The sequence below is a fragment of the Habropoda laboriosa genome, unplaced genomic scaffold (assembly GCF_001263275.1).
Source record: "Habropoda laboriosa isolate 0110345459 unplaced genomic scaffold, ASM126327v1 scaffold92, whole genome shotgun sequence".
NCBI lineage: Eukaryota > Metazoa > Arthropoda > Insecta > Hymenoptera > Apidae > Habropoda > Habropoda laboriosa.
In genome coordinates, this window is record NW_017100268.1 from 1,563,841 (window position 1) to 1,579,311 (window position 15,471).

A 15,471-nucleotide genomic window follows, 5' to 3' on the forward strand; every position below is an offset into this window, starting at 1 on the left:
TGTAATGTCGCCAATTCCTCGTAATGATATTGGCGGCAAAGCAATTTCCGTTAACTAGCCTGCAAGCCTGCATAAATTCTAATGCCATTAGTATCCCTAATTACGCGATGCACTCTGACACGAGTTCGCCTGTCGTAATTCATAATGCGGCAATTACCTGTAAACGGTTTTAAACAGACACCGAAACGTCATTTAATTAATCATGTTAGGAATATGGTTAACTCCGGGGATCAAGCGGCGAGACGTTGCATTTGAACGGTGCACCGTCCAAGTAGTACGAGACAGCGAATAGTCAGACGCCGGAGAAGAATTTAAATATCCGGCCATCCTGTAAGTTCGAAGGCGAAAAATCTTTCAACGAAAAATCAAACAAGTTCTATTTCCGTTAAAAAAGTGGAATTTTGTTGTGAGACGAGAAGACGACTATGTTTTGTCAGAAAATTTCAAGGTACGTTTGAAGTATCGATCTGTGGAATCGATGTAAAATTCGGTACGAATTTGTGAAATTGTCAAACAGAAGTACACCAACAGATGGAAACGGGAAATGAGGGAGACTATTAAATTTCACGTGATTGAAGTGATTATCTCAGCGATAATCGAATAAGGAAGAAGTCTTGCGTTAAACTAGGCGAAAGATTAAAAGTTACGGAAACCTTCTAGTGATAATAGAAGCGATAATAGAAACCGGGAACATCAACTGTAAAAATTAAAATCAACATTAAATTCCGAACGATTCAGTCACTTTTCTGTACGAGTGAATTGCAGTAGTAATAGTCAAGGATTACGAAAACTGTTTCCATAGAAGTAATTCTACGTCTTACTAAAATAGAAGTAATTTTTCTAATAAATCGTGTTACCAGCAACCAGGAAACTAATATTACCTACTATTTATACAATCACTGTGCACAAATAGATCACGTTACTCTTCAACACAATTGCATTCAGTAGATTACAGTAACAATGATCAGACATCCACAATATCAACTTCACAGAGACACGGGAAATCGTGCAACACTTTGAAATTAACAACAACATGTGAAACAGTGTGTGTGTGTGTGTTGTGAAATACTGTATCAAGTTGCACATGGTTTAAGTAGATCGAAACGGTACGTGAAACAGTGTGTGTGTGTGTTGTGAAATACTGTATCAAGTTGCACATGGTTTAAGTAGATCGAAACGGTAATGTGCAAACATGCGGAAAATCGACTCCGACGATGCACTCGTGTCGGGCTAATTTTCATAATTCAACGAGTAGGAGATGAAACACGCTAGGCTGCTGCTACCAGGAAACATTTCAGGATGTTCACGCGATCATCATGGCCAAGCAAGTCCTTCTGGAATTAACGAAATTCTCGGTACGATGCGGTTTCTAACATCGCCGCCGGCAAACTCTCATAATTTCCATTACCGGCGAAATGAGTTTCGTAGGATCTCAAAGGGGGAAAGAACGTATCCCCCTTTGCCACGACCAAGCTCTTTTGCAAAGAGAATGCAATCTTAACGAGGAGAAGAAGAAGAAGAAAAAAGAACGAAGGTTATCCATTTGTGCAGTAAGTCAATAACGGTTCCTTGACTAACTAAGAGCATTCTTCGCGTTTCTTAGAACAGGTCAACGAAAATCAAGGAAAGACGTCTCTTGGGACGTGGAGATTTCAAACGGAACACAGACTGTTGCGGGTCCGTTGAATCTCGAAATTGCATTTGATACTACGTTTTGCGTACGATGATAAGGATATTTACCACATAAACAGGTAACTCAACGTGTTCAAGTAGCATTCGTTGTTTTTAATGTAATTGGAACTTACCACTTCTCTGGATTATTTTACACACTTTGTTTATCTGTTTAACGTGAAATGTGTAAAAGTGCACGTAATTTCTCCGTGTCCTTCGTATGCAGTCAGGGAACATTCGTTCAGCAACCCTCTTTACGCGGAAGTCTTCGTAATTTCTCCAAGGTTTCTCCAATCGAATTTTATAGCAACCTCGAGGAAAAATATTGCGGGAAAATAATGTCTGAAAGGGTTCTAGCTGAAATTAAAATCCCTTACCATGGATAATTAAATTTGCAACGATACCCCGCTCCGGTCTAGAATATACGCAGAGACATCGGGTCTACTTTGTAACATTTATAAGAGCGGAAACTGCTGTTGCGAATTAACTCATGAGAAAATTAGTTTTCAGAAAATGTTTACATTACGACAAACATTAATTTTTACTTTTCAGTAATTTTTCTAAATTTCAACACGAACGTATCTTTCAAATCGAGCAAAAAGCTCACTCACTCGAGAATCAATAGGATACGCTAATTTTCAGAGGAACCTTTTAAAAAATATTCACACAAAATATAAATAATCACAGAACGTTCGCAAAAGCAACTCTCACTTTAACCCTTTCGTTACCGAATTATTAATTTTTTTAATTTGTTATTCATCTACCAATCGTCTCATCTGCAACGGATACTAAATTAAGATCAATTTTTGTTCGAGTACTCAAATGGGACATTCCACTGGTCACGAAAGGGTAAAGGTGGCAAAATTCAATATTTAAAAGAATAATCACTAAAATTCGTAACAACCATCACATCGTTAGCTTCTCTCTAGTATTTCTACTAAATCTCCTAAATAACTCCTCATTTTAACCGTGTAATAAACATACAATACGCCTGAGAGTAATTTTGGAACCCTCAAATGACTTGAAAATTTCGAGTACACACAGGGACGCAGAAAACATAAATAAGCTGCAAGGTAAATAAATAAGAAGCTTAAATAGACGTTTGGTGGACCGTGGAAATACCCTAGACCCGGTATATCCGAAAATTCGTCTGACGTGTTGGCCCAGGCAGGCACGCAGGCATAAATCCCTGTTTACTCTGTCGCCTGGTGCACAGGAGAGGATGAAACAGGCTTGATTGGCAAGTCAGCCCCTCGAAGGTAATTTTCGGGGCGGCTTCGTCCGGTCGATAGGTCACGGTTCGAAGTGTGTGCAAACATAATTTCGGTAGTGCTTACAGACCCTTTCATATCGTTCGCGGGAGTGAAAAGACGAGACGGCAGCGGTGTTAAGGGAAGATTTCGTTCGAGATTACTCGGAAGATTACTTAGAAGACAGGATTGCTTATGCCATTGGAGAAGCTCGCGGATCGATAATTGAGCGGATTCGACAAATATCAAGTATTCCTAGAGATGCATCGAGGAATCTCGCGATAAAGATCGAGAGAAGTGCCTCGATAGCTGTCGTCGTCCCTCCGATGAAAAGATCCAATCGAAAGCAAACCGAGAACCGGTGAATTTCTCTGAAATATTTCTCCATTTTCGAACGTGCGTTTGAAATAACCACTTGTTAACTGTTCGATTGTCGGAGATTGTTATCTGTGTTTAAGTTATGACCCTCGATAGCTTTTTTCGAAGCTTTCTATTATTCAGCTTGAATTAATAGAAGATTGAAAGCAATATGTGTTTCTTACACTGATAAGGGAACATTCTGAAGTGATAATCACCGACTTTGATGAAACTTTGGTAAACAGTAGTACTCAGAAATATATTCGACACCTTTTCTTTTTATTGGTGATTTTGAACAGCGAAGGGATGAAAATCACCCTCAAAGTTTGGGATAGTAAACATATTTCGTTTAATATCTCGACAATTATGAAAGATAGAAGCATACCCGTAAATTGACGAATTTTATATTTTTCAACGCTGAAATTGACTGTGTAAACAAATGAAAAATTGCTACTTTTTATTTCATTTCTCTAACGTACTAACGTACTAAAATACGGATAAATAAAAATTTTGATTTTCTGCAGATTAACGAAAATAATTAAGAGCAGGAAAATCGATCAATTTTCAGAATCATCGTGTGCTAATAACAATTTATGCTACAAAATAACTAGAAACAACGGCATATCGATCAACTGCTGCATTCAATTTCTGCAAAATCGTTCGCCGCTCTTCTAGACCAACATTTCCAAAAATGATCGCAATTCAGAAGCTACTACAGCGTGTGTCGAGCAGTTCAATGCTCGTAGAGCGACGTCTACGAAAACATTTCAGCAAACCGACATCCGTGTTCTATTAAAAGGGTCAATTAATTAAATGGACTTGCCCTTAAGCTCCATATCCGTGACCTGATCCGTTTTGTAGGTGGCCGTCTCCCTGCGATCGCCAACGATGAAGTAAATATTCGTGTATTCCTTGTCGTCGTTGCCGCCAGTCCCGTTCCTCGCTTCGAGGTCCATGGCCAAGCGACTAATTTCGGCCTTGAACCAGCTTCCGCTCCTCTGTGCTCGACCTTGCAACAGCTCGCGAGGCGACCCGGCCTTGCTACTACTCGGGGCTGCGAAAATAGTTGTCAGAATCTCATTCGGACAGTTCGGAATGTGATTCCTTAATTTTCGCAAATTTAGCGTGAACAAGAGCACGTTTATGTCAGGTAGAACTGTATCGAGAAGTATCACAAGTGAAAAATTTTTCATTTCATCTTCCCGATACATTGATTTATCGTCGGAAGAAATATCAGAAGTTGGAGTGCAATAGTAATATCGATGTGGGTAAATTTTAGTTGTCGTATGCCTCTCAATTTTGTAATTTAGTATTTTTCACGGGGAAATTTTCTTTCCGTTCTCCTTCAACATTTCCGTTTCTCAACTTGTGGCACTTTTCTCGCGTGTGGAATGTTAGGTGTGCCGATAAAGTAATTCGGTACTTTTTGTGACAAGTTAGAAATGTCATTTAAATTGAAAATATCTCGACACTTGTTCCTTGTCCTCGCGTAATATGCGCAAAGTACGAAGGGATGTTTTGTGCAATTGTTAAGTAATATGGAAATTAAAGGGTTAACTATCGTGAAAATCGACGGGAATCTTTGAAGAACTTTGCAGAACCATTAAGTATAACTCAACAAACAGAATAAAAATAAATGTAAAATTTGACAAAACAAGTGGATTGTTCGTTGGCACACTTAATATTTGATTCTACCATAAGAAAACAACTTATAAAATATAATCAAAATGTGGAAGATTGGTATAGTAAAATATTGAAGTATAATATTACGATCAGAAGCATTTAGAAAATATTACTATGCACCGAAAAACACTAAAAACTGAAAGAAAATTTGAGTGATTTAAAAAGTAAACAAATTAAACATAATTTCAAAAAAAGGTCAAACGACATAAATATACTCGAATATGTCTACAACCACAGAATTTCAAAAATAAATCCTTAGAATTATTTTATCTTATTAAAAAACTACACCGTAAACTCCAGCAATGAAAAACAGGCGAAAAAACAATTGTGTAAGATAACAATAGATAAGCGGGTACGTGAATAGTGAAGGAAAACCGAACGAATAATATTGCTACTAACCTCTGGTCGGGTGTAGAGGGAAAGCAGTATCCTCAGCGAGCTCATCGTCGCATCGCCGCCCCGGCGGCAACAACCGGGTCACCCCCGATTATTGCACCTGTCGACCTCGTACCTGCTGTGCGCAACACCTGCAGGATGAACGATTGAGCGTTGCAGGATCCCGTCGATGACCGTCGAGGCACCAACCGAGAGGACGACCGCTCGTCTACTACCAGTTTGCACTGCGCCCCTTCATGGTCCATTCTGCAACGCGAACGAAATATTTTTTTTTTTTTTTATTACCTCTATCGATTTCAATATCCTCGGCGTTCCTTTATTCGTCAGCTTGTACATTAAAATTTGCTTACGACGTTGTGTTAATTTTTTTTTTAAACGACAGTGATATCGTAACAACTTTGTGTGTGTGTTTGTTCGTTTGAATACGTTGATTGCACAATTGAAAAATATTTGTGATATTTGAAAATTAGAAATTTTTCGATATTTCCTCGAATTAATCGAGGAACTTTGTACATCGATATTCTCTAGTTTTACCTATTTACTAAGTTCACGATGGTAATTTAATAGAAAAATTCATTAGTAACGAGCACGTGAAAAATCCTGAATTCATGACATCGCGAGAATCAAACTCAATCATTCCTAATACTTTCGTCCATTTACTTCTCACAGGATATTCAACCTACTCGACATTTTCAACCATCCTTTCCTTCATTCACGAAATTCTTTATGGTTTGACTTGTCAAGTCCCCGATGGTAATATAAATGGTACAAAAATTGCTCACCAACGAGTCTACGAAAAATCTGCATTTACGGTATCGCCGGAATTAAATCGATGAATTTCATTTAATACCACATAAAGCTCGATCATTCCGGTTACTCTCATCCACTTACTTCCTACAGAAACTTTAACCTACTCGACATATTCAATCACCCTTTGCTTCATTCGTGAAACGATCAAAGAACAGCACAATCTCCTTCAACGAAACAGGCTCTCGGGACTCGTGTCAAAGAACCTTCCAAACTCCTGTGCTCGTACGGAGAGTATATCAGCGATTCGGTTTAATTTTCAGGCACAAGTGGCTCGTGGTTCGACCGGTATACTAATTACGAATTGCAGGCTACGCGAACAGGCAAACGTTCCAAGCATCTCGGATCTTGAAATTTCCCGTAAATATACTTGGCAGTTCCCGGCAGAACTTGGCCTTCCGTGAAAAAAGAAACGTATTTGCTACATCTGAATGTCGAGCGAAAGCAAATTGATTACAGGCCACTGGCTCGCCGAGCTTTCACGTATGCTGCTATCCAGGGCGTATGCAAAGTGGCCCGGCTCTTGGAACATTCAGGGAACACGTCGGAAAAACAACGAAAAAAAGGCATTGACGAGCTTCGGATGGGGGAATAAATTTCAAATCGTAGTGGCACTCTGTGTTAAAAATTGAAGCAGCGGGATAGGGAAATACTATACATGGATCGATTTTTGAGAGACAAAGATATTGTTCTCTATGAATTTTAATTTTTTAAAAATATTCGTAAAATATTCGTTGGATGAAGAAGCGTGTGCAGCAAAAGTTGCTCACTTCAAGGAGGACCTTTAATGTCCTTTTAATTTTCGCGAGGAAGTACAGAGTGCTTCGTTAAAAATCGTCAAGGAAACCTTCGAAATTTTGTATATAATTTATTTTGTATATAATTTTGTATATAATATATTTGCTTCGTAAACTTTTTCTTACAGCTAACAGTTCATGAGTAATTTCCAATCGTCAAGTTAGGTGAATTACCCTACATCGACGACGTGAATTTTAACCCTTAACCACTAACCTAGGTAACTTTTCCGCATACTAAAGTCCAGTGCACGATTAATAACGAAAAATAAAAATGAGAATAAAAATACTAACAATAAACCGATGGAAATAAAAAAATAAGCATTTTAATAACTTACAAATCTTACAAATCTCAGTATTATTAAACACTGAAAGTAGGATTTTACACAGCACGATTGTTGAACTGAACAAAAGAGGAAACCAGCGATAAATGAAATTTCTCATACTCCGTTGAAATGGTTAAATTAATCACAACCTGCCATTTATTAAATAATAAACAAACTGACTCCAAATCGTGCATCGTTTTCTAATAAATCAACGAGTTAACAAACGAACCACTATAGAATAACTACAACTAACTATTAAAAAAAAAGCACGAAACGTTGCTACAATTCTCACTATGATTGCCGTGGAAAAGTTACGAGACAGATGTCGAGAGTCAGAGCCTTGGCACTCGGACAAAACCGAGAAAACTTTGACTCTTTGTCTTATTCATAGGAAACTATTTGTTCTTGCCTCTGAAGAGTGCCACGCCCGGGTGAGACACATAGCTAGAGAAAATTTACGATTTCTTTGCTCAAGGTCGCCGGCGGAAATTAAAAGCTCCGTCACATTGTGTCTCACCTTCGACTCGTGACCTCAAACAACGGCTGTCGACGTATATTTATGACATGATCGTCGAAGTATAGTTCTCGCGACGCCAAAAATCACGAAGCAATGACAAAGCGGGCGAAATCCGTTTCGTGACACGAGAATGAATCTGTCACGTCTTTCTCCCTTTTTCGATACGAAAGAAAAGGTACTGAATAAGGTCAAAGGTGAGGCGGAAAATGTGGGATAATTAGAAGAACGATTAAAGTTGTAAAATAAATGTTCGAATATGACAATTAAGAAATTCTTGAAATAATCGCGTTACGTGGTAGAATATTCTATTTAATACCTTTAGAAATTTCAAGGAACTACGCCGACGATAATGGAAATAACGCAGGAATTATCCTGAAATTGGGATTCACTCCGCGAAATCGCACGGAAATGCGATTCTAGTTTTGAACAATGCATTTATCCCATTCAAACGATACATCTATCGTATTTCCCCTTTGCTCCGGCCATTAGAACGCTCTGGAATTGTGTGAAATTATGACGCGTTTTCCCTTCTCCTACGTTATCTTCCAATTTTCAAAAACGTAAAATCCGCGAATTTTTAAAAAGGATTTCTTTCATTTCGAAAAAGTCTCAATTTAAAAACATTATTTATACTCGCTGTTAAATCTCCGAACCTTTAAAATTATCAAATCTATAATAAAGCAATAGCTAATTCGAAAATGAATAATTAAACTCGTTCGCTACTGATCCAAAAATATGAAATCTAACTTTAACATTTAATATAAACTTCTATCCTCGTTTTATCAACCCTTTGAATCTACCTTTCAACGTTATCAACCAACTGCAAAATTAAATTAAATTTCACGTTCACACGAGCAAGACAATGCCAATGTTAATCGACGTTCGACTTCGTATATTATTCAAGAAAATCCCAAAAAGAATTTTATCTATCCACGTTATCTCCCAAGGCTTGTGTTAGGCAAACGGGACTACAGTCGAAGACAATCTCGCGAAATTTATGGTAAATCGAGGGAGAATCTCAACTATGCGACAACATCCGCGGCCACGAACTGCCATAAACGCCCTCGCAGCTGTCACCGCAAGCCTCTAACGCAATCAGATTGCGCGTACAGCAATGACGATAATGGTAATAATAACAACAATAAACGGTTTTGCGGCGAACCGTGTGAACCTGAACTGGAAACGTTCGATTTAAATGTCGATTTATCACGGTGTTTCGAAAAAAAAAAAAGAAAACAGAAAAAGCAGAAAATGTTCCACAATGGATAACATAACGCGGTACATTGTTTCCATCGTGATGAAACAAAGGGAATGTTTCGTGTAAACGGAAACGGATTGTTGAATTTGCCTCGGCCGATGTCAGACAACTGGCTTATTGATTTACGACGGTGAAAGTTTTGAAATAAGAGAGGCAAGTACAGGAAGGTTGAATAGAGGAAGCTTTCAGAGATAAGTTTAATTATTCGAAGGCTAATTAACATATCCGCCGATACGTCCATGTTCGCGATGAAAAATTGATCGAGGTTGTTTTGTATGCTGCTGCGTACCGTTCAATAGAGGCTGTTTTAATTGCGTTTTACGAGAAATCGATGTAATAATATTTCATTTGTATCGAATAAATAAAATTGCAATATCTCTCGCGTATATTACAAATTCTTCCGAGTAAAGCGCGAATTAACGAAGAATCGCGTGTGCAATTAAATCATGCAGAAACGCGTGGAAAATAGTGTATCAATGAACCAAATAAATACAGTAATATAACAAAAATGATGTGAAATGATATCAACACTTGACGCATTTCGAATTTCACAAGGGATATCAAAAGAATCGTATACATTTCTCTCCTACCACTTATCATAAATTTCACACAAACATATAATATCACACAGTTTCATTTATAAGTTAATAGTGTATGTGTTATTTTGAAATAAAATAAGTTTTAAAGAAAATATGCGGTTTCGTTCACTCGTCTATCTGGCGCGTGTCACGTGAGAAATGTCCGCAAACCTAACGTTGAAAAAAGTAAGGAAATTTCTCTATGCAAAACTGTTCAACTTTCCGCCAAGAGTAAAGGTGGTAGAACACTTGCAGCGATAAACTACATACTAACAAGAGCGATACATAGTGGCTAGAACCGTTCAATTATTTACCGATCCGCTGGAGTTCCGCGGAAGCAGAAAAGCACAAATGCCAGTGGCGGTAAGCGATACGTTCAATACTGCTTCCGTCGCGAACATCCATTATCTGCTCAATTATTTATCGACGTAAATCGCCGTCAAATCAAACACTCGCCGCGGTACGATCGCTAGCAGCTCTCTCTCTCTCTCTCTCTCTTTCTCGTGTAGATCGTAAACGGAAGATGTCACGTGAAATTTACAGGGAACCTGTTGCGGAACAGTGCCTATTATGAGAGGTGAATCGGTTTTCAATTCGAGCTTCGGTTACGAGATCTGCATGGAAATTTATTACGCGTCGAATACGTCCCTGTTTCGTCAGAGAAGCCGACACTTTTAATTCGATCGAATCGTTAGCAGTTGATAACGTGACAAGACGTCCAACGTGATGGATACAATCGAATGGGGCATGTCAGATCGAAAGATCGAAGTCGACGTCGCGACAATCGTTGGAAATAGATATCGGCGCTACCGTCACTACGTTGACATCCTTCCGCCGGGGGAAAAATCGCGTGCAAAATGCTACTGTAAATCAGCCTGTCTGACGTTCTCACGCGAAATTTAAATTAGATCCTCTGTTCTGGCTGACTTTTTGTTCGGACAATTTAACTGTTTCGTGCAACTGACTTTTTTGGTGAGGGGAATTTGATTTTTAAATGTGGCGGTTGTTGTGCTGTACTGGGAAGAGCAATAATCATTTTAAGGAACAAGTTGAAATGTTAAGCTAGAAGAAACTTGTTAAGTATTTTTTAATAATAGAAAATTAAGTATTGTTTAATAGTTGCTAAGTTGAGAAATACTTTTTCGCCGTTTATCTTTAAGCTAAATAATACTCCTTCGTTGTTTATTTTTAAGATAAGAAATACCTTTCCTTCGTTCATTTCTAAGCAACAGTAATCTGCAAGCGAGTGTTCTAAGCCTGTAAATAAACCGTTTCAAAGACAAAAACGAGTGTGACAATGGATTAACCATCGAAATCTCCTTTTTCCCCACAAAATTTCTTAACCCTTTGTAAAGCCACGTGACTAACAAGTTGCTTATCCATTTATCCATATTTTACAGTCTCGTTTTATTTATTTCTCGTCACACCATTGCACCTGTTATACTATCATTACCAGCTCATTCCTGTGCGATAACTACAATTTCAAAAATTTCTAATTATTACCTTACATTTGTATTTATTCACACTCCTTCTGTCAAATATTTCACAGCCTCGTTTCATTTATTTCCCGTTACACTACCGCACTCGCATCACCACCACCCAATTTCTGCACAATAACTACAATTTCAAAAATGTCTAATTACTACATTTCATCTATTCCCGCTTCTCCCACGAAAATACAAAGAAGAAATCAACCGAAACGTTTCATCTCGCGAACGACGTCAAAAATCCAGTTACAGAGGATGAACATTTCCCGGGTAAAACGCGGTAAATGCAGAAAATATCGAGGAAAATTTTCCTCGCCGATCACGTATCAGATTTCACCGAGCAACCCTCGACGAAGCGGGATCCCGGTCGGAAGATCGTGTTCCGGCAACTTTGCAAGTTGCCGCAAACGATATCGGCTAATCAAACCGGATCTATCGAGCGTGCACAGAGAGAGAGGAGGAGGAGAGACGAGAGGTAGGGCTAGGTGAACGGTAGCAACTGGTAAAGGGTGGAAATTCCGTAAACCAATCGGTATTGGCAACAGAGAGAAGCGATACGTAGGGCGAGGCCAATCGGGAGGGGGCGTGAGCGGTCCTGGCGCAACTGCAATTGCCCCCGCGACTCTTAATCCTGAAAAATCACCTTTTAGATTGTCCGACGGGATTAAAGCTGCGGCCATTGTGTAGAACGCAACAACGCGCTGCTTCAGTCTTCAGGTGGTGGATGTATTTCACGTTCGAAACCTGGGACACGAAACGCTTTTGAGCTTTGCTCCGTGGAAACGCTGATTTTCCAACGCTTGTCCCATTCACCGGTATCCCTTTTGGACCGTTCCATTGTTCGAGATTAATGCGGGATTATTGAACTAAATTGCGATAAAGAGGGAACTCACGGGTGGGGGCTTAACGCATATTTTACGAGACGCTGTAAAGGTACTCGCGCTGTTTATTACGGAAATCGGAGCGATCTCGAGCGGGGAATTTTGCAGGTGTAACGCGGATCTCGGGAGTAACGATGAAGTTCCGATAAATAACGATATCCTTTTCGCATGAGTTCGTTTACTCGTGTTTCTTTTGTCACGCTGTCGTATGGTTAATATTTAGACTGTCTTCGATGAATAGATATTGCACTTTTGTGATTTTAGTATTTCCCTTTTTTAAATGCTTTTCTTTCACTCTGTTTTTTTGTAGTAAATTATTTAAACTGTCTTCTGTGAAAAGTCGTGTGGATATTATACTTCTGTGATTTTAGCATTTCCCTTTTTTAAATGCTTTTCTTTCACTCTGTTTTTTTTTGTAGTAAATATTTAAACTACCTTCGATGAAAAGTATGCATATTATACTTTTGTAAATTTAGTATTTCCTTTTCCTTCTCTCTTTCCTTTTTTTGTAATAAATATTTAGACTCTCTTCCATGGAAAGTCATATGGACATCGGAATAATTCTAGCTAATTATTATTATTACAGGACATTACAATTTTGTGACACAACCATGAGAAATTTTGCTTCTATTTTTGCACGCACGCGCGGTATACTTTCCACGTTAACTTTGAATTATAGCAATATGAAACAGTTAATAACGAAACTTGAGTGATATTCTTAACAGAACAGCAAATTCATTTGCAAAATAATGAAATGAGGAAACGCATCGTAAAAAGAATCAAATCAATAATAATCGCTGCAGAATTGATACATTGACACAATTGATAACAGCAAATTCATTTGCAAAACGCAAACAATGAAACGAGGACACGCATCGTAGAAAGAATAAAATCAATAATGATCGTTACAGAATCGGCGAAGACTCATTTTCAATCCGTTTTACAGATTTCGGAGATAAAGTTTGTGGAGATAAAGATGAAAATCGTTCTCCAAGCCTGTTTATTGCAGCCAGTTTCGCATTTTAATAAGTACGCCTCCGCACATATGCAACGTGATTTGCAAACACGGTTAACACTTGCGCAAACATCGTTGTTAATATTAGCAGTTGTATTCCGAACGATATTAAATGTAATTTCACCCACATATACATCCCCGTGAAAATCGTCAAATTACTTTCATGAAAACAGGAGATATTTTTCGCCAGTGGACTGGTTAAAGTAAGTTCTCGTATTGAAAAATAGATTTTAAAGGAAAAACAGGAAAGACTGTTTAAAAAAAAACAGAAATATACACAAATGCACAAAGACACAATCTTAATTATTTCTATTTTTGCAATAATGTTTGAAACTTGTGAAAATTTTCAACGAAATGTGAAACTTCGAAGGACCTCCAAAAGTGAATTTGTAAAATAGAAAAATTCAACGAAAGTGTGAAATACTTCCAGAAAAAAAATTACAGTATTTCTTTTTTATTTTACGATAATGTTCCATTCCACGAAGAAAATATCATCGTAATACCAATTACTTCGACGTAAAACCTACAGTTAAAGTGAAAAACGACTATTTAAATGCGAATAACAATTTCTAATTTTCAGCATCTAATATTCCACGTTCTTTCGCAATTTTTCCGACGAACGAATGTAAATTTTTACGAGCAATAAAAACAGCTAAGTAAGTGCTCCTGTCGTTCGTAAGAAGATACAGAGAATCTGTCGATAATTACAAACGATGGATGTCGGTGGTGAACGACGTGCCATAATCTTCGGTAAAATGCAACAATATATCGCATTTCACTGTTTGCGAAAGCACTCGCAAACATGAGTCTCGTAACTCACAAACTGTTCGTGACCACAGATGTTTGCACCGTTTTAATAGCAGTAAATGCCACATAAAAAGGCACTTTGTAAAATTGTCAGGAAGCAACGTTACGATCGCAAACACGCGTATAAAGCCGCTAAATCATTGCCATAGAGGTGTAGGTATCTATCAATCGAGTGAAAGAGTGAATTTATTACGCAAATATTTGTCGAATATACGTCACAAATATAACATTTCGCTATATTTTTTCTCAATAAAAACGAATATTGCACGATGTGTTAATTGGAATTGCGTAGAACGTGCAACGAGTCCGCTTACTTTTAAGATGAAAACGGGTAGGTAAATCTGTTCACGTTCAATTTTATTTTATTTATCAAAAATAACCAATAACAATATTTCGGTGCTCGCTGTTTGGTGAGAAATGGTCAACGTGTTCGAAGCGAGAAAACGAGGATAATAGAAATAGAACAGCAGAACAGGTAAGAATAGACATCGAGTCTTGAAGAGAATGATAACTACAGAAGGTCACGTCGAAAATGTGAAAATATTAACAGATCAAGTGGAAATTGCATGTGAAAACAAGAACAGACGGAGACTTCGGGAGATAAAGTGAAAATGAAAGCGAAGAGTTGTGCAAATAATAGAAAAGTGCAGAAAAAATTAATGCACACGTGTCGTTATATTTTCAATAATTATCGACGTGAAGAGAAGAACACACGGAGAAATCGGGAGACAAAGTGAAAGTGAAAATTTGTACAAACGTAGAAAACTGAAAAAAAAAAGAATCAACGTATACACCCTAATTATATTTTCAATAATTGTCGTCCATAATCGATCAAATGCAAAGTCACGAAAACGGACAACAGTCACTTTCCATAGTACCGAAATTAATTTTTCTAATTGAACAAGTAGAAAACGTATCGTTTATTCGTCGTCAAAGCGGCGAAACGAGAATTCGCTTCGTCTCTTCCTCGTAAATCTTAGCTGTTCACGGTCCAACAAAAAAAGAAAAGCTCCCGGTCGTTAAAGCTGACGAAGAGTATTAAACGGTCCGGACCATCTTACGAACGTTTTCAGGGAGGCTAAACGACCGCGTAATTACGCGTCCAACGAGAGCACACCATTGTCCAGGATATGGCTATAGTACTCGGGCTTAAACTCGCGTTAGACCGCTTCCTAGAATGCAAATTACGTGGTCCAGCGATAGTGTACCTTTCTGGCCAGGCCGAAATAAAAAAAAAAAAGGAAGCGCGAACGAACACTTGGAGCAATGCGGACTTTCGCACGCGTGCTGTTCCACCATCACCTTCCACGACCCAGTTCCACGGAACTAATTAACTGTGAAACGACCAACCGTTTTCGTTTGTTTTCCACCGCGGTGCAGCCGCGTTTCATCCTGCTCACGCGTCACTCGATTCTCATTCTCTCTTGCCACCTGCCGCCACGTGCGACCTTCAACCTATCCTCGTCACTCTTGTTGACGTTTCCTTTCGTCGAACGCACTTTGCGAAGCGGTTCCAACGCATTTTTCTGCGACTCCGTTCGTCACGATGTTGGCTCGGGTTGTCGAAAGGGAACGGCGAAAGAAAGGATGGTTCGAAGACGATCGAGACCGAAGTTCTATCGCGATTAAAGCGAATTTGAAGAA

The 15,471-nt window shown here is 38.5% G+C and overlaps 1 protein-coding gene across 1 annotated transcript in view; it reads right to left on the bottom strand.

The window, feature by feature from the left end:
* LOC108573438 (cAMP-specific 3',5'-cyclic phosphodiesterase 4D) overlaps positions 1–5,530 on the bottom strand; it is a 58,263-nt gene extending 52,733 nt beyond the window's left edge. The window contains exons 1-2 of the mRNA XM_017935888.1: positions 5,361–5,530; positions 4,102–4,332 (exon numbers count right to left, since the gene is read on the bottom strand). Of these exons, the coding sequence (XP_017791377.1) occupies positions 4,102–4,234 (133 nt within the window). The 5' untranslated portion in view covers positions 4,235–4,332; positions 5,361–5,530. The remainder of the gene's footprint in view (positions 1–4,101; positions 4,333–5,360) is intronic.
* Between the last annotated feature and the right edge of the window lie 9,941 nt (positions 5,531–15,471).